The sequence below is a fragment of the Pleurodeles waltl genome, chromosome 6 (assembly GCF_031143425.1).
Source record: "Pleurodeles waltl isolate 20211129_DDA chromosome 6, aPleWal1.hap1.20221129, whole genome shotgun sequence".
Taxonomy (NCBI): Eukaryota; Metazoa; Chordata; class Amphibia; order Caudata; family Salamandridae; genus Pleurodeles; species Pleurodeles waltl.
Genome location: NC_090445.1, coordinates 441774054 through 441799682, shown reverse-complemented (window position 1 = coordinate 441799682; position 25629 = coordinate 441774054). Strand labels below are relative to the sequence as shown.

Here is a 25629-nt window from a genome sequence, read left to right as displayed (position 1 = left end):
GTTAAGAGCATATTACTGAGGTTTTTCACACATTCCTGAAAACTGCTATCATTATCATGCACATTAAGATTGCTAATTTTAACACTAGTGAAAATTCTCACAGACTCTTAAACACTATTAAGCCTCAACGTTCTCGGTTAGAGTTCCACACTGGCCTCAATTTATATCAATAAACACATAATGCGTGGTACCCTCACACAATTTCCCTAGACCTCTTCTTTTAAGAGTCTATAGTGTCATATCGAGGTACATATGATTGTGCAGGCATGCGACGTGCAGCGGCTGGAGTGCTAGCCTCGTGAAATGCCACCACACGAAGTGCTCCTGTCCGTGCTTAATGTTTATCGGCGGTGGGGCTAAATAGGGCTAAATATGGCAGTGTGCCACAAAGATGAATTCACTTATGCAAAAGTGTTATGGCGGCGCTCATTTTTTCTTTTTTAATATAAAGTCTTTTATGTTGAGATGAATACAATTGTGCAGGCGCATGAGAGCTGTGTGCACGCCACATGAAAGGTCACACTGTTGAACCTGTCAATAGTTAGTTTCATGGTTGTGGTGTGTGCAGGAAGAGCAATTAAAGTAATTTATTTCACAACGGGCTTGCGTTGATTGGCGAGGAGCTAGTAATTTCTTTGCTCCTCTGCCATTAAATAAGAACTTTCTATATATTGCGCCGTATGTGTTTAGTATGGGCCGATGTCTATGCTGAGTAGCATCTCTTACCTTGAATTGTCAGGTTTTACAGGATGACACATAATGTTCGCATCAGTGTCTGTTGGGTTCGTATTTTAGGGTTCTCCTGACGCTTAATCTTTGCCTGGCCAAGTTAATGCCAAATGAAATGTAACAACTTTCTGGACATCGTAGAGTTTCTTCCAAGTATCTTTATTGCACAAGACAAACCCCTCTCCACACCTGCTTAAGCCAGGCACATCAACTTCCTATACTCCCTTCAAAGTTACCCAGAGTCACTGATGCAACAAAGCGCCCCCCCCCCCCCCTCCCATTCTACAAGTCAAGCCCTTCGCATAAGAGGCTACGCAGGAAGCTATGTCTAGCTGTATGCATTATAACACTGCTCTTTTTCATTGAGACTCTGAGGCACTGTCACCGATGGGTCTGTGCCACTTGGTCTTTTATTCTGGTGAGGGACTAGGCCACACCAAGAGAATCCTAACAAGCTGCTAAGGCTGGAGCAACTGCCACCTGTTTGACCCTTGTAGCACTCTTTGGGTCCTGTTCCATCTGACTCCTTCCTCCAGGGGAGTACCACCAAAGGGGACTTTGCACTAGCCTCTCTTGTATCTTCTGCCATTACAGATACTCTTGCAAATGCCTGAAAGTGCGCTATTTCAGCTATTTGGCTCAGGGTTAATCATTGCCACTGATATCTGCAGGTATCTGTCGATCACGAGTTTGAATGCCATTAAATCGGACAATAATTGCATCTGTTGTTTACAGTGCTTAAATGGTGAAAATGCTTTATGAAGAGCTATATATAAAAAAACAAAGTAATATTGTTGGTATTCCTGTGGTTTTTATGTATTTATTTTTTTCCATCAAGTCAACAGACGTCCCAGTATATGGTCCACCGTGTTCATGTGCAATGTTAAAACATTGTTTGCTTTAGTGATAAAGTTGCATTTTTATGTTGCTTTTGCAGATACGTTTGTTGCAATGTCTCTGCAACTACAGATTTACAAGCCAGAACCCTTAGCCTTACCATTTATTGTGGCATGCATAGGCCCATTACCCAAATCCTGATTGTCATCAACATCCGTGTGCTGTTCTCACCTCGTTGAGAGGTTGTGAAGCTTAGCACACACTGCAGTTATTCAGTTATTCTTGGGATCAATGCGAGCTGTATCATCTGAATAACTGATTCCTCTTAACCTAGTCTTTAGTATCCCAAATCACTTTTCTGTTCAGATATGGATCTGGATGTTTCTATATAGAGTTGTGATCCCGTTTTGTTGGTCATTTGTATGGTTGCTTATGAAGTACAACACATAAGTTAGTCATGGCCTACATCACATTCCATATGTCCGTTAGCCTGTTTATAGTGCATGTCATAATAATTAGAGTGGCTATTGATCTCCTTATGCTTTAATGACTAACCTCCGGGACTGCTGTTGATGGGTTGGGGGCACTCTTTATGTACTGTACCATTTTATTGTTGATAGTATGTTTCTTGCATTGCATATCTATATATTCAAGGAATTATGCATTTTTGATTCCTGTATAGAAGGTGGAGTTCTTTGGATGCAAGACCCTGCTTGATTTGCCCTGCCATGGCTGCAGCTGTTTGAAATAGCCACATGCCAGTAGAAATTAGCACAGAACGTATGTATTCATACATGTGCTGTGACTAAATGGCTCTTTTGCATAGGAGGCTGCCGGCATGCTGTTGTCTGTGGAATGAAAATCTGTAGCTATGGGATCTTATTTCCTCTGCTGTAATCTGATATGAAAAATAAACTCCCTCATCTTCCTTGCCGCTCCATTTTAAGGATACTAAATAGCGTGGCCCTTAAATTGATAGCTTGAAAGTTCATTGTTGAGTGCGTCTCCTGAGCGATTTGTATTTGATTGCACCGTGTGCAAAAAAAAAACAAAAGTAGTATAGCTTTTTCTGAATTTTTGTAAGACTCACATTTTAGCATTCGACTTAAGCAAATCTCACTCCTTTCATTTGGTAACTTGTCACACAAATACATTTGTCAGTTCTTTTGCAATTATGTAAAATAACAAAAAATGCCTTTTGCGGCACCACCATGATTCAAAGGGCCATTGTGCCTCTCCACAATGGCAATTGCCCTACAGCTGGTCCTCCTTGATGTCCAGGGCATGAACATTAAAGTCGAGTGCTGTGCTATCCTAAAATGGCTCCATGACAAAGACATTGGGGTTACTTTGTTACTGGAGACACATTTGCTGCACCATGATGCTGGTAAACCTAGAACGTGCTGGTACCCTACACAATTTCACTCACTGTCTGCCAACAAAACAAAAGGGGTGGCTATCCTGTTGAGGAAAGACTTCCCATTTATATTTGAGGTAGTGGCCAGAGATCAGCAGAGGAGGATGGTGGGAATTGGAGGCAATTTGCAGGTCCAGGACCCAGAGTCGAATTGGCCTATACGGCAATCAAAAACAACAAGGTGATAGATGGAATGCTTGAATTAATGTCAGCCACTGGCATTCGCTAGGAGCAGCATCCCAATAAATTGTTTTTATTTTTATATTTTTGCCCACCATACCACTCTAATTTGGACCCAGCCATATGCAAATCAGCTTTGACTCCTGCTCCCCATGGGAACAGTCCAGCCCGAATTGCCAGGCCAGGTGCTTCCTGGACTGGAAACGAGCAACCTGGGACTGGTTTCGGGGTATCACCCCTCATCAGCTAAGATAGCTCAAATCCAGTTGCACAATGAGCCCAGGCCTCCTGTCTGGGCATACTTGGCACACTTAGGGCGGCAGATCCAAAAACAACAAGATGATGGATGGAGTGCTTGAATTAATCTCAGCCACTGGCAATCGCTCGGGCTGCATCCTGTGCTTGCTATGCCTCCGGATCCAAGTTAGCCTGGCGTCCATTTCTGGAAGCATGAGCCTTGTCCCCACATGTCTGGTCCCCTTTAGACTGTGGTGGTTGCAAATATGGCATATACACCATGGACAAGCTATCTGCCAAACTGGTCAAAATGTACTGTTTTGAAGAAACATGGGAACTCCTCAAAATCTATGTGAATAACTGACTAGCAGGGTGGAACGCAACAAAGCATGTGCCTAATGTGATAAAGTGTAGGAGTACATTGGATCTTGGGATTCTCTGAGGGATCAGACCTAGCTGGGTCTGTTGCTGTGTGGACGCCAGTCCCCATTGTAGCACTCCGGGTAATTGAGAGCCTAATACATTAACATAGCCAGCTTCCAAAGGACAGAAACAAATTACATCTCCTGGGCTCCTACATGCATCACTTTGCAGATAAGAGGGTGTTGGTAAAGGGCCTTTTCAGCATGCTTATCATGTATTTTGTTGCCTGTTTGCTAAAACCATTTTTGTTGGCCAGTGGTAAAGTGCTTGTGCTCCTCAGTTCAACGTAATAAAATTGGTGTGCACCTCATTGGTTTATTTAATTTCCCTATAAGTGCCTAGCACATGTTCCCAGTGTATTCAGGGCCTGTAAATTAAATATCAGTGGACTGTAGCACTCATTGTGCCATCCACTGCAGTGGCTCTGTAAAGCATGTCTCCAGGCCTACCATTGTAGCATGACTGTGCAGTTTAAGCTGCAAATTCGTCTTTCGGCCTTTAACCCCTTTTTAACAGGCCTAAACCTTCATTTAAAATATTAACAAGCCACCTCTAAGTGGGCCTTATTTCCAATATGGCAGGGTACGTGGTATGTAAAAGTAGAACATGTAAAAGTTTAATGTTAAACATGTTGATTCAGTGAAAAGGCCATAGGAGCTATTTTCACTGGAGCAGGGTTGGCTGTTCCATACAAGAACATTGGGATACAACATAAAGTGTAATAAATGTTACCTCTTGCTATGGAACTGCTACAACTTACATTTTTTGACTTTTTGAAATATATACTGCAAGCTCAGTTCACTGGTGAAGTCCGATTTGTACTATATATATTTCGGAAAGAGGACTTCTAGAAAGTTATACTTTGCCCTACTTGAAGTCAGTGGAGGCTAAATCTGCAAATTTCACTCTCACGTCTGCCAGCCAGTAAATAGTGTTTGAATAAGCTTAAGTGAGGTGTAAACTTGTTCCAGGGAGCAAACAATAGGCTGACCTGAATGGTCAGTGAAGGCCCATCTGAGCCTAACAGAATATGCAGAGTGGGGCTATGAGGATCCTTTTTAACATTAGTGTCAAATCCTCCTTGAATGTCACATTGTGCTTGACAGGTCTGCTTGCGTTTTTCATATGATACTCTGTGTGCATTCCAATTAGAGCTCCTCTGTCACAGTCAAATGTTAGTTAACACTTAGGCAAGGACATTCTTTTGTTCTCCTCCAGCCAGATGGACCCCAATTACAGTGTGCCTTTTTCGACCTTACAGTGTCAAAGCTTGTTTGACAGTCCCACTAGGTTTCTTAGAACATATGGGACGCAAATAGGATGCAAAAACAATTTGTGTGTATCGGTCTGCTTGCTGAAAGCTGAGATTTTGTTGCACAGTATGTGTCTCTCTGAGGTTGTTGTGGGTACAAGATCTGTCTCAAATTGGATTTTAGTGCTAGATATGGAAGAACACTAGGATTACTGTAGTAAACACCACCGTCCTCAAAGCCCAAGTTAGAGTGGCCAGAGGTTTTGTCCATCTTGAAAATGCCCAAAGTGGGAAGGTTTAGTCCTAGGGACCTTTACCCTCATTGGTTAGGGCATCTGCAGGGGTCATCCTCACCAGCACCTCGTGCCAGGCATAAATGAGGCATCTCCATGTACCCATTTCAGAACATTCCTGACCTGAGGAAGATCAGAATAGGACTGAGCCTGCTGTCCACAACCTGAGAAGAGAGAAACCAGCCAGAAAAGCCAGCCGATCTTACCTATATGCGAGCTGTTGGCTTTGGCAATCAAGTGGGGGTGGCAAACGGGAGGGCAGGTAGATGTTTAGAACAGGAGGGCAAGCGCATTAAGCTGCTTCCCTGCCCTTGTGTTAATTTTCAGTCGACCCCACATGCATGGATCATGTTTGACTGCAGGCAGTGCGGCAGCCATCTGGACTAGTATTACATTATAATGGCATCCGTTTGTGTAGCAGTCAAGGTTTCTGGAAAGTAGGTTGTTTGACATTGAACTGAACTCTCCTGCTCAATATCGATGCATTCTATGTAAAGTTAAATTTATAATTCAGAAATCATGAATGCTGATTAGTTGAGTTTTTCTTTATTTAAATTAATCATTTTAGAAGGGTAATTTGCATATGGTGAGTACGTTTGCCTGAAACTCCATTATCTGGCAATACAGGAAGTGTGCTTAGAGTCCTTTTGCAGTGGCAACCTCAGGTGGGAGAGAAGGCGGAGCCCTTCTGCTGATTGCTGTGCTTTGACTGCCATATGGCCCATACTCGTACTGGAAGGAGATGGCACCACGTCTTGTGGTTTTACTTCTGGACATCAAAGGCACCAGTACCCCATCAGCTTCGTGAAGGGACGGGTAAGGCTAGACTGCCAGAAAAAACGAGTCCTGCAACCTACCAGAGAGGATGCACTCACCTCTAGCGGGTGCGACTACCTCAGACAAAATGTTTTAATGCCAGAGAAACTACATTTGTTTACTGTCCGAGTAGGCTCACTCTTCCATAGCCCACATAGTACCTGCCATGTTGGTTGTGAGAGCTGCAACGGGCACAACAAAAGCATGGATGATGGGTACGGTGGAAAGAGGGAGTGTGGGGACAGGCAACAACTGAATGAGGGAGGGAGGGAAGTGAGTGGATGGGGGGGTGAGGGGAAGCAACAACAGGATACCAACGGAGGGAGGGCCAGTGGGGGCAAGCAACACTGAAGAGCCAGGGAGAAGAAGGTGAGGCACTGTAGGGGGAGAAGTACACAACATGATGGGGCCAGCTGAACAAGACTCACTCTGATAGAGTACTAAACGGAAAAAGTAGCTCTTAAAACAAAAAAGCAGTGGAGGGATACAAAAACTGTATGAATGCTCCAGGCAAAGCGAGAAGCACACAGAAAATGTGGGAATCCTGGCACATATGGCCAATAAATAGCAAGGAAATGAGAGTGGAGAAAACCAATGGTAAATAGTGGGTGGGCTCCAAGCCCACTGATGGAGAACAAAATGCTGGCTAGGTGAGACTGACACACATGATTTAGCCCCAAAGGAATTTGCAGTTGATGTTATGAATAGTTTCTGTCAGATCCAGTTGCTGGCATGTAAGTCTTTGACCATTTATTGACTCTTATTTAGAGAAAACCCCTCTTTATAAGTGGCCCAGAATCTCATATACTTCAATGGGACCTTCCACCAGGGATAGTACTAGCACTGTGACAGCTGTGGTCCGACTGAGTAGTCGGAGGTGAGGCAGTACTGTGCGTCTTTTGTCCCTAATTCAACCTGACCACATTTGTTGTAGAAAAGAAATGGTAATTGTTTGTACAGTTCTGATACTGGTCAGTTGTTAGTATACCCAACTCGATTTGGCATGTGAAAGAAGCTTACTAATTATTTTGTATCCACTTTGTCCTTTAGGTCAGCTGAGTTGCATGTCCTTTCCCAGCCATGAGGATTACCGAAAACTGAAGGTGCACTGTAACCCGTGCCTCCTTATCTTGGGCCAGAACTGTGCTGCTCGCTGTCGAGTCTTGAACACACTTTTGGGTGACCAGCTCCTACCCACCTCACAGCATGATAGCCCTGAGCAGTGCAAACGCCGACGTATTCGTTTCAAGCATGGGAAACAGACCTGTTTGTGCCTGGCCCTTCCTGGACAGTATGAGCTAGTGCACCTCTTGGCGGCTCACCGTGGGAAGTGGGATACTATTCCAGAGGAGGACCTAGAGATACATGATGATGACCAGGATCCAGCTCATCGGATAGCAGAGCTGGAAGTCACATTGCATCATCTTCTCCTACAGGTACACTAGTACCCATCTTTTGATGCATCCTATTCTTTTTTTTACTTATGATCTTGCTGTGTTTTCAAAGTACACTCTAGGTGATTGCAGTTTATTGGAATTGTAAGTTTACGTAAGAGAGCATAGAATGCATTACCACCCTTAGATTGTACCTGGCTCAAGTACAAAGTAGTATTGAAAACATCCCAGCACACAGAACAAATGCAGTATATGTAGTATCAGTGGACTCTTCTCTAGCAAGCAATAGGTACAGCTTGGGTACATCAATAAAAGCTCACATTACAATGCGGTAACAATCCACTTCCGCTCCCAGGAAGCAGCTTCTCTCCAATCACTTTACTGTTTCCTTGCTTTTGACCCTGTGCAGCAGTCTGTTGCTTTCTGGCTAGGTTTGCACTATTCAGATAACACATACATGTAGATGTACACTGGGCTTTATGGTGTCTAAGTACAAGAATTGCTTACCTTAGTACCTCCTTAGCTCTTTTGTCCATCTGCCACTTTTCCTCCGTCTTGTTACTCAGAGCCTCCTGTGGATCAGGCTGTTCCTCTCTTGTCCTTGAGGCTAAATGTGCCTTCATTGCATCTTCTGCCCTCTGAGTTATTGTTTGGATAATAAAGGTGAACAAACCACCACAATAATATCCACTAGCGTTTTATTTTAGTTTGGGGGTGGGGACAAACTTTTGTTTGTTTTACATTGCTAATATATGTAATCTTTGGCAGCATGTTTATTTCTTGGCAGAGTGGTGAGGTGTTCTGATGATTTCCCTGCACACACATCTCTCCTTTTGTGCTCCTTGATTTTGCAAGTGGTGGAAGTCTTCTGAGAAACTGGCATTGATTCGTAGAATGGAAAAACAAATAATGAGCAGCACTTATTGCTTTGGTTTTCCTTATACTCCTTTTGATAAGCTCTATGCAGACTGGCGTTCACAACGTCCATGGTGGCAGCCCATTGTTTATGTAAAGTTGATGACCAGGTGGCTGGTGATCTGGAAGCAAGGAGAGGTTTCGAGACATGTCTTAAAGTTTGCTAGCTCGCGAGTGTTCTAAACAATCCACAGAAACAAGGGAGCAACCACTGACTTCAATCTCTCTGTTTAGACTGATCCTTTTCACATATGCCTAATTAAAATGACAAGAAAGCACCATGATCTATTTTAGCCCTAGAGAAAATCTGGGCTTGTGTCCTTTTGGGGTCACATACATGACAGTGGGTCATTGTGTGTGAACCGTTCTTCCTCTTATCTGTGTGTATAACCCTTCCTCCTCTTGCAAACCATATGTCTATGTATATTTCCCATTGTGCATCAAAAGTGATTTTCAGGATAAGAATGATGCATTGTTTTCTTGAATTAAGACTTTGGGACTTTCCCTAGTGTAGCTGCCTTGCATTTGCCTGGGGCGCTGATGTATCCTCCTTATGCCACAAATGGATATGCGACACAGTAATGTGGAAATTTTCTTCATTCTCAAATATGGTGGTACAGAAAATGGGTCCACCACGCTCCTCATGCATAGAGCCTCAACTGTCTCAGTCGAGCCTCGCTATGTCATATAGGAACGTGGAACCTGTCCATGTCATAATACATGTCATTAGTAAACACACAACAGGCGCCCTACAAATATTCCAAAATAGATTAAACTGAAGTGGATCAAAGTTCCGACTTCTGATGTGTACTGCTGCAATTAATTACATGTTCTACAATGTGAGTAATATTAGACATATAAGCATTGTTTTTAACCATTACCATTTAAAAAATGGTGCTGTGAGGTTTAAACATTTGGCTGTAGAGTTTACAATATGGAGAGTCTGTGTTCTTTGTCAGTCTAATGTCTGAACTTTTTATTTACCACACTTTTTCAGTGACTTAAGGCTAATTTTACTAAATTTGTGTTGGTGTTTATCTTTATTGTGTAGATTAGTTATTCCTCCGAGCTATTTAATCGATGGTTCTCTGCTCTTTATAAAGGTGTGACTACTTAAAATTATACTTTGATTTACGTATTTTACATTTATCAGACTGTGAGATCGTAGTTCATTTTGTTTGTCTGGAGCGTGACCTAAACGCCTTCAGGATATAGTACAGTATGACCCAGCTACCAGTATTTAATTTGTTTAAAAAAAAAAATAAAAAAAAATGCTGTTGCCCAAACTCTGCTCAGAAGCCGGGGGTCGCTGCAATTCAACATTTGCGCAAAGAATACCACGGCTGGTAGTCTTAAATCCAACTCATGCCTCCGTAATTTAACGCGAGGTACTTCCTGCCCCTTTATTTCACTCTTGCAGGTTCCTGTTTTCTCCCTCTGTGACAAATTTCCGTCTTTCGGATTCGCATGCTTTTCCATTGCACGCTCTCAGTAAATATCTGATTGATGATGAGGACAAATAATTGCCGGTCCCTAAAAATACGTGCCGATGGCCCCTCCACCGGCAACAACTGACTCAAATTAGGCACTGCCTTCTACCCCTCGTGGCTTTAGCATGCTCTTCTAGAGAGGTCCTGTTCGGTTCCAGGGGCATCTGAAATCGTGCTTGTGATCAAAGCCAGAGATGGTTTTAGCTTTTGAATTTAACTCCAAATAAAGGATTCGCTGTTTGCATTTTATTTTTCCCTTGAAGACGTTAACTGCCTCATTTAATTTAAACGGCGTCACAAAAAGCTTCGGGAAAACAAACACCACAGTGTCCGCTCTGTCTCGATCATCACGAGGCTGACCCACCCTAGCATTTCACTCCTTGTTTGGACCGGTGGGGATGATTTGTATCCGTCTAATCGGATGACGGACTCCAAACGCTTCCTTTTTGATTTGCAACATGTTAAGTGGCATGCCTCCGTTGCGTGTCTTCTAAGAAGCACTGTGCATATCTTTCTGCGCAGTGGTGGCGCGCTCCGGGTCTGGATTTAAATAATGTGGCAGCCTCAACCAGGCTCACTGTTTTAGAAAGCCTACCAATGTTGCTTCATCAAATACCTCCTTGTGGCTTGAGGTGTAATGTAAAGCCAGACGTAAACGGATACAACTTGTAAAATTATTTCAACTTTCTCACTTAATCTGCACTGAGGCTTTATTGAGCAAGAGGTTTAATACTATATATGTGTTTGATCCCGCTGAAATTAGCTGGTAAGAGTGCCTGCAAATTTCAGGTACAGAATTTGAACCGCTTCGCCCGCCCCGTTCCAACTGAAAAGGTTGGAATCTCAAGCTTGACCTTCGAGTAGGTTCTCTTAATGTTTACTCAGAGTAGCTGTATCACAAATTGTTCGGACTCCCCCCTTCCACGTGAGTACAGGGCCTTTATGCTAAAAGTGCCCTTCTGGAGCGCCACCTTGTAGCCCAGTGGCCAGATCTTCTGCATGGAACAGCTGCTTTGCATGCCTCTGGCCTCCCCGTAGACTTTACTAACTGAAGTGGTTTCAGTTCCCTACTTCAAAACGTTGATCAGTGCTCGAGAGCTGCACGCAAAACGACCAGGCAGAACTAATATGCTCTATATTATTCAACTGTCAGAGGATCTGTTATATGAAATCAGTGCCCGAGATTAAAAGTGCAAAGTAACATCCGCTCTTGTGCTTTAAATAGTCTCATACAAACTGATACTTACGTCATCTCTTCATTTCCTCATACTTCTGATTCAGCGTGTTCATGTTTTTGTCTTTATTTTGAATTGTGTTGCGGCTGCACGTGTTGCTGGAACTCTAGGCCGGTGTTGTCTGTAGCTGCTCTGCCTCGTGGGTAGTATTGAAAAGTAGAGAAATCCAGTCTGTGGTGAGAAACTCGCCATTGTAACATGTAGTACTCCAAGAATGGGTTGTTCTTCTTAACCTGTGTGCAGGTGCCGCATCTCTTCTCGTGGTTCGAAGTTGCCTGTATGTGGCCCATCTCGAGAATACAGCCATAAAAAGCTGGAATCTGATTTATAACAAGCAACCCCAAGGCTTCTCTTGTTGGCATGTTTTATTTTTTTATATCACACTCTTTCCAGCTAGGGTTGACCTCAAACTGCAGCTTGAAAGAATATTGATGCAGTAGTAACTCCACCTCTTCTGTAGCACACACGCTAATCTGAAGCGCCTTCAAGGGCTTGCTCCTCACTAAATGTGTCTGTTAAAGGTGTTGACTGTTAGGTTCTCCATGTGGGTGCAACTTCTGTAGCTGGATCTTTCAGTAGAATCCCAAGTTTCTTGCTTTGCCTTTCCAGGAACCACAAGCCTGCTCTTCGGTGTGAAAGGGTTCTCTGCTGGCGCTCTAACCAATGGAGTGGTGGAAGCAAGGGCTGTGTTAAAGGAGATCTCAAAGGTGCGTGTGAGAAGATACTACCCGTGTCCCAGAAACAGGGAAGGTGGCAGTTTGAGAGTCCTCAGAGATTTTAAGAGGGTGTGCTGCCTATCAAGTTCTGGATGTAGGCTGTCTCAAAGCAGAGACACACCTACATGTTTGAGGGAACTGTTTGAGAGGGCAGTCTCTGCCCTTTCTAGACCTCTCGCCAACAGACTTGCATATATATTTTTTTTAAATAAAGATCAGCTATTGGGTGTCTTGCAGACCCCTCCACTTTCCCACAAGGGTGATAGAGCTGAGTGGCTTTGTTTGTCTGTGGGTATTTTTAGACCACGCTTTCAAAACTAATTTACAGGGATATGTGGAAAAGTACAGATGGGACTGCAAGGCTCACTGTTGGACAGGGAAATTTGCTGGATTAGAGTGGACTGCCATTTTAAAATTTGAGTACACTTTACATTGGTTTTTGTGGATGACGAGCTCTCGGGGTCTTCATCATGACCTGTTGACAGGGCAGGCCTTTTGATGCAGCTGACAGTGCTGGGGCAGCATTTAGAAAACATCAAAAGCAGAGCGTTGCAGGTCAGGTTAGTCAGGACATAGGATTTCATCTTTTAGAAAATACCGTACTCCCTAGTTTAGCTATGAACTCCGTTTTTTATTTTTATTTTTCATTTTTTATCTTTTAACCTATGTTGCTTCTGATAGTGCCAACAACAATGTTACTTTGTGTGTTATCAGGATACTTGTACTGACTAGGCTCCTCAGTATGCCTTTCCGTGGTATGCTACCATTACATTAGTAGTTTTATATTGTAAGTCATTACATCGCAGGTAAGTTAAAATTAATAGTAATTTAATGAAATATTCTTTCTCAAATTGAATTAGGTTAAAAAAAAATACATAAAAATATTTACCTTAAATCCTGTTTTAAATGTACTTCCTAAGTAATGATTCCTGATGTCATGGATCGTGATGTAATAACCTGTATTCTTGTGCACTGCATCTTGCCTCTGCATCTTGCCTCTGCATCCTTACTCGCTCCAGTCTGCCTTAACACTGTTTTCATACCATATCTGAGATTGTGGGCAGGAGGGTGGGGATGACTGTCTACTTTGTACCCAGCTTTCGATATTTGGCTCTGCAGACTCCAGTTTGAATGAAAACTCACTAAATCCCCCTGCTCCTCAGCCACGACTTGAAAAACAATTCTCCTCATAATTGTGAAAGAACTATGTTTAAATAAAACATTTCATATACATTTTTAGTGCGGCTGTTCTTGATGGGCAGAAGTTGTATGCTTAAGCTGAACGAGCGCTTATTGCACGTTGTGCCTTGTTTAATACAGTAGGCCTGAACTGGTCATGGTGACACGCAAGTGATGCGATACGTCAGGTGCCATAAGCCTGACTTGTTTATTATGTAGCATTACAAAAAAGCAATTGGTCTGGTTTATTTATTGTGAAAGACACAAATAGTAGCCTTTAAGGCTCGATTGCCATTTTACTGTTGAAACCTTTGAACAGGTATTTTATTTTTGCTGTTGATTAACCCCTGTGATAAACCACTCTGATAAACCATGGTGTTAGATGTGTTGCATTGTGATAATCTTTGTTGGGCCCTCTTTGCAGTGATACTATATTGTTTTGCCATATGCAACATTATGAGCAATTGTAATTTAATGACTGTGCACCTGATGTCTGCCTTGTGGGAGAACCTAAGCTCATTATATTAGAACTAAGGTTTTCTATAGAGACAAGCCAATTAGGAAGGCTAAAGACCAGGCAGGGGTGTGTTTGGGGTCAAGGACAACTAGTTTCCATGTTTATTTTGTCATTAGGACAAGTATGCCCAGTCCCCTGCAGCACAAACCCTTTGGTTCCCAGGTCACAGTAGCACATTATTGATCAGTGAAGGGCATTGTCTGCAGTTAAGGTATTTGCGTCCATATGTTAATGCTGTTCGAACTTGTATTTTTGGTGCATCAATGCAAAGCCTTTATTATTAGGGTGAGCACTCTGAGGAAATGTAATCTCGGACTGCACTGTTGACCACGGTCCCAGTATGCACACGTTTGCGAAAGTTTAAGGATGTGAGTCTACGTATAATGCTCCCAGAATGCTCTCTGGTTAGTTGCAAATATTTGCAGAAGCTTGAAAGCACGATTGTCGAGTCTTTGCTTTCAAACCAAATGTTCACTAAAAATGTGATTGGGGGAAAAACTGTTTTGCTAAGCTACTGTGAAATTTTAGGTACCATTTCTTTGAAGAAAAATCCACTAATATGTGTTGATGCAGGCAAGTATTCCCAAACAATATTCATAATGGAAAATCAGTGCAACCAGTTTCAACAAGATTATATGAAACATGAAAATAAACAATTATTGGCAAAGCCAATAGTTCTGACATTGGTGATCAGCCTTTTGTTTTTGTCAATGTGTCTTGTTTTGACATGGTTTTTGTAAAAGTTGATTGTTGTGGGAGCTCCCAGGCCTTCACCATTATAACAGACATTGGCAAAAAGCAATAATGTTTTTGGTCTCGAAGTACACATTGCCACAGTAGTCTCTGGCACTGAACACAACTACTTTGTGTGCCGATATGCTCCTTGTAAAAGAGCAAAATGCTGTCACTCACAGGGAGGCCAGTCTATAGATAGAGAAAGAGACCGCATTTTAATAAAAACAAAAGGTCTTGGTTAACTGAAGACCTAATTAGGGGCACAATTCTTAAATGAAGTCCAAAAAGTGCACTCATGATATGCCCTTGCATTAGTGCAGATTTACAGCTTTCATGAATTCACAATAATTTACAGAAGTAGGCCTGGAAATCCTACTCCTAGAAAATACTTGTGAACTGCATTTAGCATGAGAAAATATAGATGTGTAGATTTGCTCATGAGAAAATCTGTTAAGCGTTTCCAAATTCGCTTTCCCTCAACCACTTTTTCCCCAGCCGTGGAGGACATTTTATTTCTACACATGTCAGAAGTACACTTCCAAGCTTTCTCAGTATGGGAAAAGATTAGAGAAGAGCTGGTGAAAATCCCTAGAACATCCCATTAGTAGGTTTACACAGACTACAAAGTGCATTCCAACCATGTAACTATTGCTTAATTCTTTCTCCAGCCCCAGTATGTAGATCTCTGGAAAGGTGGCAAAAAGCAGTAATTGCAAGAATTCCAACCCTACTATAGTATGAGCCCTCCATAATCAGAGATGCCATTATCCAAGCCCTTGTGATGAGATTGCTGCCATAATTTATTGCCACACAATGTGGCACCAAAGGGACAAGTGGATTTGTTTACAGGACAAGTAGATTTGTGGATCAACCTGTCCCATGGGCAAGTAAATGTTTTTTTTTTTTTTACATTTCTCCCCCCTGCAGACCGGTTTGATTCAATTTGAAATGTTATAATTATTCCATAAATCTTTTTTTTTTTTTTTTAATGAAAAGTTATGGCACAGGCAGTAGTGCTGAATTATGTATTGTGACAAATGTAAGCTGAAGTGAACAGGTCTTTAGAGGTGTATTGTAATTACATTACAGGTGCATTACAATTTACTGCTCCAAGGTGATGTATTGCTGTTAAAAATGGCAGCCTTGTTGGAACTTTGAAACAATGATACACTCTGCAAAACAGCATTCCAAATAGTCCATTTACTGTTACTTTTTTTTTTTTTTTTTATTGCAAGCACATGCCTGACACATTTATACAGCAGTTTCTGATAGCGACTTCTAGTTGCGGATTCATCACCCTTTGAACCTTCCTCAGGCATCACAGCAAAACCAAAAATGTTTCAGCAGTATTTCTGCACGCTGGTGGCTTGCTATGTGCAGCTCTGCAATGATGGTGCTCCGCTCTGCAAATGATGTGCAGAGGCTATATAGGCACTACTTCAGTGTGCTGACCTCATTTCCTTTCTTTCCACGCCACCAGATGTCAATCAGAAGCTACTCCTTGTCTCTTTGAGACCCCTTTTTACCACAAAATTTTAAAATGATTTGCAAGGAAATGCTACCTCCCAAAAAACAGGTTTTGAAACCTCTACAGACTGTCTTATATAAATGGCATACCCCCCATCGGGTTTTCCTTTGTTGACTGGGATCAAGTCACACCACTAAGGCCTGCAGTGATTGTGCTTTGATGAACCCAAAGACAATACAAGACCGCAAGGTGAAACTACATTGCCAGTCGCCAGAACACTCCATGACCAAACCACTCCAAGTCGAAAGTTTGACCCTGTTCCAGATTCAGAAGTCACAAGGGTCGGTCGTCTTCTAAATCAAAGTTGTTGGGTAAGTAAAAAAAAAAAAAACACCAGAAATCTAAGCGGGACTGTGCTCCTTTACACCATTCTCTCTCTCCTGAGAGTGGTGTGGGGCGGCACCATGCTTCTAGATCTCGCTTCCGAAGTCAATAGACATCTGAGCGTAATGTGAGATTTGTTCCAGCACAACCCTAGTTTCTGGGCCTTTCATTCCATTCCTAAACAGTTCAAAAAGTTCTTTGAGGCATGGTCTGCCTCTTTGGATCCCTTTGGTGCACCTTTGGGCCACATTGAGCTGAGATCCTGAATACTGCTGGCAGGCTCGCCCTCTGCACTGATTGGGCCCTCTCAGTCCACAACAGGGCCGCCTCTGGCTTCACCAACTCCACCTTCGATGCTAAGGTCCTTGGTGTTTTCTAGAACTTCACTGCAGATGCCGACTCCATTAAGACCTGAAGATAAGGTACCTATTTTACTCTGACTCAGCCTGCGCCGGATGTTAGATTTCAACTGAGACCATGCCCAGCTGTAGTCAGGGCACCACTTCCTCCACCCGAGCCTTAGCAAGGGAGAACACATTCTCTGCATTCCTTGCTTGGAACGGATTCAACAATGATTAGGACGTGGGTAATGAGAATGGCCAGTCATACTATGAAGAGAATTGGTATGACAAGTTGCAAAAGACTGGTGGCCTGGATTACTCTCCTGAGTCAGGGTTCCCCTCATCCACTGGTCCTGCCAATGAAGAAAGTGCTTCTTAAACCACGGTATTGCATGGGACAGCCAAAGACCTTGACCTCCAGTGTAGGAGGCTGGCCTGGCTTGTAGTGGGTATCATAGGTACTTACACCTTGTGCCAGGTCCAGTTATCCCTTATTAGTGTAGAAGAGGTGTTTCTTGCAGGTTAGGCTGATAGAAGGTAGCTATGGCAAAGCAGCTTAGGCTGAACCAGGAGACATGTAAAGCTCCTACTATACCACTGGTGTCATATGCACAATATCATAAGAATACAAAGAAGTACTAAAAATAAAGGTACTTTATTTTTATAACAATATGCCAAAAGTGTCTCAGTGAGTACCCTCAGTATGAGGATAAGATATATACACAAGATATATGTACACAAACCAAAATTATGCAGGCAATGGCAAGAAAAGTATTGCAAGCAGTGTAAAGTTACAGTAGATTGCAATAGGAGCACATAGGTATAGAGGCAACAAAACCATATACTCCAAAAGTGGAATGCGAACCACGAATGGACCCCAAACCTATGTGAGCTTGTAGAGGGTCGCTGGGACTGTAAGAAAACAGTGAGGGTTAGAAAAAAAGCCCACCCCAAGACCCTGAAAGGTAGGTGTAAAGTGCACCTACTACCCCCAGAGAGCTCAGAAGTCGTGATAGGGGGATTCTGCAGGAAGAACAAACACCAGCAATGCAACAACAGTGGATTTGCAGACCTGAGTACCTGTAAGACAAGGGGATCAAGTCCAATAGTCGCGACAGTGTCGAGAGTGGGCAGGAGCCCAGGAAATTCCAGCTGAGGGTGCAAGGAAGCTGCCACCTGTTGGAAGAAGCTTGGAGTTCTGCAAGAAAAAAGAGGACTAGGAACTTCCCCTTTGGAGGATGGATGTCCCACGTCGCGATGAAGCTTGCAGAGGTGTTCCCACGCAGAAAGACCGCAAACAAGCCTTGCTAGCTGCAAGGGTCGCGGTAGAGGTTTTTGGGTGCTGCTGTGGCCCAGGAGGGACCAGGATGTCGCCACTTGGAAGAGGAGACAAAGGGGGCGCCCAGCAACGTAGGGAGCCCTCACAGAAGCAGGCAGCACCCGCAGAAGTACCTGAACAGGCACTTAGAAGAAAAGTTAACCAGAGTCCACCCGAAGTCACAAAAGGGAGTCCCACGACGCCGGAGGACAACGCAGAAGGTTGTGCACTGCAGGAAGGAGTGTCGGGGACCCAGGCTTGGCTGTGCACGAAGGAAATCCTGGAAGAGTGCACAGGAGCCGGAGCAGCTGCAAATCACGCGGTACCCAGCAATGCAGTCTAGCGTGGGGAGGCAAGGACATACCTCCACCAAACTTGGACTGAAGAGTCACTGGACTGTGGGAGTCACTTGGACAGAGTTGCTGAGTTCCAGGGACCATGCTCGTCGTGCTGAGAGGGGACCCAGAGGACCAGTGATGCAGTCTTTTGGTGCCTGCGGTTGCAGGGGGAAGATTCTGTCGACCCACGGGAGATTTCTTCAGAGCTCCTGGTGCAGAGAGGAGGCAGGCTACCCCAAGAGCATGCACCACCTGGAAACAGTCGAGAAAGCCAGCAGGATGAAGCGATACAAGGTTGCTAGTAGTCGTCTTGCTACTTTGTTGCGGTTTTGCAGGCGTCCTGAGCAGGTCAGCGGTCGATCCTTTGGCAGAAGGTGAAGAGGGAGATGCAGAGGAACTCTGGTGAGCTCTTGGATTCGTTATCTGAAAAATTCCCCAAAGCAGAGACCCTAAATAGCCAGAAAAGGAGGTTTGGCTACCAAGGAAGGAAGGTCTTTTCATCCACCAGCTTGTTGGTACTTGTAACTGGCAGCTGCCGTGCTATACCCACGCCCTTTAGGATAAATGGCCAAATTAACAATAAGTTGTGGCTTGAACACCACTGATTCATTTGGAAGGGCCATTGGAACCAGTCTCTCGTTCACAGTCATGCTTGGTTGCGGTCTACCGGTTTCTCAGGCAATGTTCAGCTATCTGTCATAGATATATTGTTCAATGGGATTTGTCTGTTTGGGGGACAAGGCAGATTCTGCTCTTTGGCAGTTCAAGCAGAGCAGGGCCACGGCACGCTCCCTGGACTCATCTACTCCACCTTGCCAGCCACATCAGTCCTACTGCTCCTTTTGTGGCTTTGGCATGGGTGGCCCATACCTCAAGCCAATCCAAACTCCACAAGGTGCCCAGCATACTCCTTCTCAGACATTTCCCTTTATCTGAACCATTCCAGACACAGTTCGGTTTTGTGCCTTTCCCCTGGGAAAGAGAATCCAGGACATTCAGGCTATGATCCTGATCTTCGGCCTTGGTCTTGGATTTCAGTGAGGTCGACTCTGAGGCTGCTGGTATTCATGGCCTCCTGCATCCTGCTGGTTGAGCATGCCAGGTTGCATATGTGGACTCTGCAGTGGGATTTGAAGACTGAGTGGGCCCAACATCAATGAGACAATCTCTTCATTGACATGAGTGAAATGTAACTGAACTAAAAATAAGAGTTCACAAAACTAGTATGACTACCAGTAGTTTGGGCATCCAACCACATTCATATTTTGGAGGAGACTGCAGAACATTTGCACTGGCCTCTCTCTCTCTCCCTCTCTCCCTCTCTCCCTCTCTCTCTCCCTCAGGGCTGACAGTGGTGATTGATGAATCACTACTCGGCTAGGTCCAATTGTTGCAGGGAGTCTGCTTTTGCAGAACTGTGCCTTGCAACAACAGATCTTCTGCCATACCAGTACTGTTGTACCAAAATACCAGACTAGCTCACCTGAGAACTTACTTGTCCTCCTAACCTTACAGAGTGACAAGTAATTGTGGCAACCCTAAATGCACAACACTCTAGCCCCCTTTCTCAGGGACTTCCTTGCTCTTGCACTAAAGACAAGGAAAGATGGAAAGGCAACTTCAGGAGTCCGAAATGTATGCCAAACTTAGCTTAACTGGACTTTTCACCATGGTGTGGTTATCGAACAGGTACTCTGCCATGCCATTGCTAGGAGAGCACATTCTGCGCAGGTTTGTCCCCTTTCTCAGGGAACAGTGGCAAACAGGTCAATCCTTTTCATACAATATGTCAGTCCTACATATCCAAAGCAACAGTAAAAAAGACACAGTGAAAGTACATAATGTATTTATTGCAACTAACAGTTTATTATGAAGCAAATTAGATGACATTAAAATACTGTCAATAATTCTAAAAATCAGAATAGCAGTTACAAAACTGTATAACACACATACTGCCATCACAATGCAAATCTAGTGGCCTGCAACTACCATGTAATCTGTATGCACAGGAAGGCTTATTATTATTGTCCTCCTCTTCCTTCTCATTCTCCACCTCCTCCTCCCTCATACCTCTGTTTGCAAAGTCAAGTGGTCCGTGTAGGAAACTGTAAACCCCAGTTTACAAAGGCTGCATGCCCCGGAGGATATCTGTTCCCCAAACATGTCAGCTCTGCTAGATTCCTCCTCTCTCAAAAAAATAAACAGAAAGGGACCTAATATATAACGTTAGCTGGTTACAGTGTAAAGCTACTGTGTTATGTCTATAGCAGCCAGGGAACGATTGCTGGATGGGCCGAAAACAACTCCTGGCACTTGTTGTGCCCACTGAGCAGTCAGATAATGTACAGACAGAATCCCAGGAAAGTGGCTGCACAGCAAGTGAAATTAGTGTTTTTCAAAACAGTGGCATGAAAGACAAAAATGTGCAATGTACAACAATGCAAGGCAAAGACATTGTGATTTCTAGAGTGCTAAGAAATGAGGCGTAACTATAGTGAGTCCATTCATGGGCCTCCATGATACCATCTGGGAGAGGTGGAGATCAGAGACCTCAGGTCTCCGGTGGAGCCCTGGCTCAATATCAACCTTCTGGAGCGGAGGGCCATCATTTGGTGTCGAAAGTCTTTCTTCAATCCATCAAGGAGATGGTGGTACAGGTACACATAAACCACACCACTGCCTTGTGGAACTGCAACAAGCGGCGTGGGGCAGGGTCACGGACCCTGTACCAGGAGACGCGCGATTCAGAAAACTGATGGACCACTAAGAAATTTCCCGGGTGGTGTGGGCCCCCTGGCAGCATCATTGAATTCCAGGGTCGAGGAGCTTGGCTGTCGGTGCCTAGCAAATCATGAGTGGCATTTGCACCCCGAGGTGGTGCAAAGTCTCATCAGCGAAGGGGAAAACCGTGGCTCAAATTGTTCACCACTGAGAACGTGCAATGTCAGCCCTTCTGCGCATTGGAGTTTCCAGGGTGTATCCCTCTCTGAGATGTGTTTTGTCTTGTGTGGAATTCAGGACTCCTCCAAGCCTTTCTGCCAGTGCCACTCCTGCCTCGAGTTCTTGAGGAGATCAGGGCCGACCAGGTCCAAGTCATCCTAGTGGCCTCTGGTCACAGGGTATGATATTCAGAACTCCTGGGCATGAGCAGCTGTACTCCGATCAGGCTGCCCCTGTGGGAGGATCTGCTGTTGCAGCAGCAGGGCAGGGTTCTTACTTTGTGTTTGTTTTGTTCCTGGCCAGGCAAGGCTTTGCTCTGGGCACAGTTAACAATTGCCTTTTAGCTCTTTCAGCTTATTTGCACTTTCCAGACCAGCCCTCATTGTCTAAATTCTCACTTATTTTGTTGTTTTTAAAAGGTTTACTATGTTTGGTTCTTCCCACTCCCTTTGTCACGCCACAGTGGGATGTTAACATGGTCCTTACCTTTCTGATGTGCACTCACTTCGAGCTGCTTCACAGCTGCTTCTTGGGACTTCTCATCCTCAAGACAGTGTTCCTCATCACTAGAATAGTATGGCATGTGAGTGAGTTTCAGGCTCAACCTAATGAATACCATCTTCATTCCAGATGATCTGCTTTTGCAGATATGGGCATCCTTTGGGCCTTAAGTTGTGATGCTGTTCGGTGCCTGTTAGACTATCACCTTGCTGGTGTTCTGTGCTCTGCTTCACCCCTCTAAGGAAAAGGATGGTGCTTAGCCTTTACCTAGAATGTACCAGGGAACACTGTGTGGATAATCAGCCCTTTGTGGGGTTCTCTAGTACGGAAAAAATATAAAAAGGCAAGCCTGTTCAGCAGAGAACAAACTCCCAACTGGGTGAGGCTCTCTATTAAGATCTACCACTCACTGGCTAAAAAGCATTCTCCAGAAGGATTGCATGTTCATTCTAATAGGACCACGTCTGTGTTGGCATGAAGAGTCTGGACATTTGCCTGGCGGCTCCGTGGGTGTCCCTCCAAATGGTTGCAAAGCATTATTACCTGGACAGTCCGGTTTGCCCACATGAGCCTGTGGGCTTTCTGATTTGAGTCCATCCATAGACTCGCCTTCAAATATGTAGTGCTTTGGTTTTTGCACAAATGGTGAGGAATCTGCAGATAGAAGTCTCTCAGAAGAACAAGCTATTTACCGTTGGTAGCACTCTTTCTGGTGAAGGCTCTATCTAGCTGCAGATTCCTGATGCCCATCTCATCCTCCCACCCCTTCTGTGGTTTAACTCCATCAATTAAAAATATGCCAAATCTAGGAATCTGCACACTAGTCGCACCAATTTTCTTTTGGGGTGTACATATGAGGGAAAGGACAGTCTTGAAAGTAGCTTACGTCTGTGTGCCGGAGTGACACCTATATAGGCTTTGTACATCCCTTCTGCAGTGGAACAGCTTCCATAAGGAGCCATACGGTGCCAACTGTGTCACACAGAGGGACTGCTGGACAGTTTCCAGAGCCAGTCTGGTAGAACAGTCAAAAAGTGAGAAATCTGCAATTAGAAAGTCTCTACCTGAAGGAGCAGTTCTAAAGGTAAGTAACTTGTTCATTTTTCATTTTGTCTCAATTCTTTTCATTTATCTTGCGTTTTCTTGTTGAATCTGTGTGTGTTTTTGTATGGATGCATGTGTGCAAGGATGAGTTATTGAGTGTATAAAGTCACCAGTGACAGAGGAGTCACTTTCAGTTTTAAGCTAGAACTATTGGCATTGCCAGATCTTGTTCATATTGGTGATTACATAATCGCCAAGTCTGATGTAAACATTTTCTTTTTCTGCTATAGAGTCTGTGTATTTCAAATTTTAGGATCCATTTATTCACTAAGGTTCCCCTCAAGAATGTTAAGTTTTGTTTGACAAGCACAAAGCTACAAGGTTGGTGTATTAAGTTACACTTCAAACCACACAGGTACAGCTTTGACAGCCTCTGTGTGATTCTGAAAGCTATTGTAATATGAACGAATCCATGATCTTAAAATTTAACGTATTAACCAACTTTGTATTTTTGTTGTTTTAAAAAATGTTACTGCTTTAAACGATGCTTAAAGATCAAAATCCACATCTAGCTGTTGGAAGCTTCCTGTGCTCTAATGGAGACTTGCTGTCCCTAGAGGGCAGTGGGGAGACAATGGGGGTCATTCTAACCCTGGCGGTCCAAGACCGCCAGGGCTAAAATGACGGGGGCACCGCCAACAGGCTGGCGGTGCCCCGCTGGGCATTCTGACCGCGGCGGTTCGGCCGCGGTCAGAAGTGGAAAACCGGCGGTCTCCCGCCAGTTTTCCGCTGCCCAAATGAATCCTCCATGGCGGCGCAGCAAGCTGCGCCGCCATGTAGGATTCTGACACCCCATACTGCCATCCTGTTCCTGGCGGTTCTCCCGCCAGGAACAGGATGGCGGTATGGGGTGTCGCGGGGCCCCTGTGGGCCCCTGCAGTGCCCATGCCAATGGCATGGGCACTGCAGGGGCCCCCGTGAGAGGGCCCCAAAAAGAATTTCAGTGTCTGCTTTGCACACTGAAATTTGCGACGGGTGCAACTGCACCCGTCGCACCTTCCCACTCTGCCGGCTCAATTCTGAGCCGGCGTCCTCGTGGGAAGGGTGTTTTGCACTGGGCTGGCGGGCGGCCTTTTGGCGGTCGCCCGCCAGCCCAGTGCAAAACCCAAAATACCCTCAGCGGTCTTTCGACCGCGGAGCGGTATTTTGGAGGGGGAAGTCTGTGTTTTTCTGTAGTCGTGTGTCAAGACAGAGGGCCTGATTTGGAGCTCAGCGAATGGAATACTCTGTCACAAAGGTGACCGATATCCCGTCTGCCCTATCATGATCTCCAAAGGATATAATGGAATCGGCGGACGGGGTATCCATGGCGTTTGTGACCGAGCACTCCCCTAAGCCACTTGTGGTTTGCAGGCTGCTATTTGAATGTCCTGTATTTTCGACTTGTTAAAAAAGTGAGACTTTTTATTTAGTTTTTAGTCTCACTCATGTCCCTCATGGGCTCCCTTTGCAAGGGTTTAAATGTATATAATTTAATCAAAAGTATTTTACTGTTCTTGTTTTAATCTCATGGAGAATTTGTAGCACAATTGTGTCTGTTATGAATTTAAATATTATAGTACAGAGCTGTAGGTTTTGACTCCCATCTAAATTTATAGTATAATAATGTATAATTCACACAAAAAAGTAGGATCTTAGGCCGCCGTCCTTGATTCCTCACAAACTATGTTGTTAACTTATTTTCTTGCTTTTGGTTACTTTACAGAAAAGTGAATATGTTTCTAGTCCCGCTGAGTTACCCATAAAGTCACCAGTAAATTGTGCCTCTGCACTGTAGGCGCTTGCATTGTGGGAGCTTATTCGATGATGATGATGCCTCTTTGGTCTGGGTGCTCTTGGTTGAGATTCCGCATCCCTTTGGCTGGCAGTGAGCGCCTGAAGATCTAGAGCAGAGGTTGTGGGAATGCTGGGGTTATGTGAACACTAAGGGCAAGCAGCAACCAGAGGCAACTTCGCATTTTATAGCCTTCTCGCGGCCTTTGCGTTGTAATGTTATCCATGGTTAGCTGGAGTCCTGCCTGGGAATGGGCATTGGACACGCTGGGACCATGGGAAACGGTCATTGGTACGGATGGGTGAGCAGACCAGTGAACTCCGCTTTGATGCATGGTCGTTTCTAAGCCATGAGAATGGATCCTTGACCCTGCAGTATGCTAACTTGCTCACGATTTATGTTCGGGAACCGGATATGTGTGGTATGTAGGAGGGATTTCCTGGTGGGAGAAGAGGAGCTTTTAACCGTTAGACAGCTTGTTTAGTGCAAAGGGGAAGTTGTGTATTGGGTTTCATTACGGAGAAGGGCAGTTGAGACTGAGATTTCACGCATTCTTTTTTTATTTTGTCCGTGATCTATCTTTGGTTGGAAACTGCAAGGCATGATAAGCCAGCCAGTGATGCGCCGGAACTGCTTCTTTCCTGTATAGCGACTTTGTGGGCCTTAAAAAAACCGAGGTCTCCGCCTGTTGGTGTGTTCCCTGAGATTATTAAACAGCAGAATTGTCATCTGACGTTAGGATCTTCATAGTGTGAAACACACCCAACCAAAACATTTACTTTATTTGTTTCCAGGAGCTCGGGTTTCTGAAGTCAGGGTTTATATGGTCGCGTTTTCAAGTACTGCCGGATGTAATGTAAACTGAGTGGGCACAGCGGGAATTGGAGTGCAGAATCACAAAGGGGTAGTGGTGTGTGTGGGGAAGGGGGGGAAGAAGTCGGGGCTGACAGAATAAATAAAGGTGTTACATTTTAAAGGATCTGGCACGTTAGTTTTATGAATAGTTCAGAGAACATGACACTGGTCTTATGATTGCAGACGGGTAACCATCTCCAGAGTACCAAAGTCAGAGGACACTAAAGGGATTGTCTGTGTG

At 44.3% G+C, this 25629-nt stretch overlaps 1 protein-coding gene across 1 annotated transcript in view; it reads left to right on the top strand.

The window, feature by feature from the left end:
* DSTYK (dual serine/threonine and tyrosine protein kinase) overlaps positions 1-25629 on the top strand; it is a 327446-nt gene that overhangs the window by 81518 nt on the left and 220299 nt on the right. The window contains exon 2 of the mRNA XM_069238535.1: positions 7235-7620. Within this exon, the coding sequence (XP_069094636.1) occupies positions 7235-7620 (386 nt within the window). The remainder of the gene's footprint in view (positions 1-7234; positions 7621-25629) is intronic.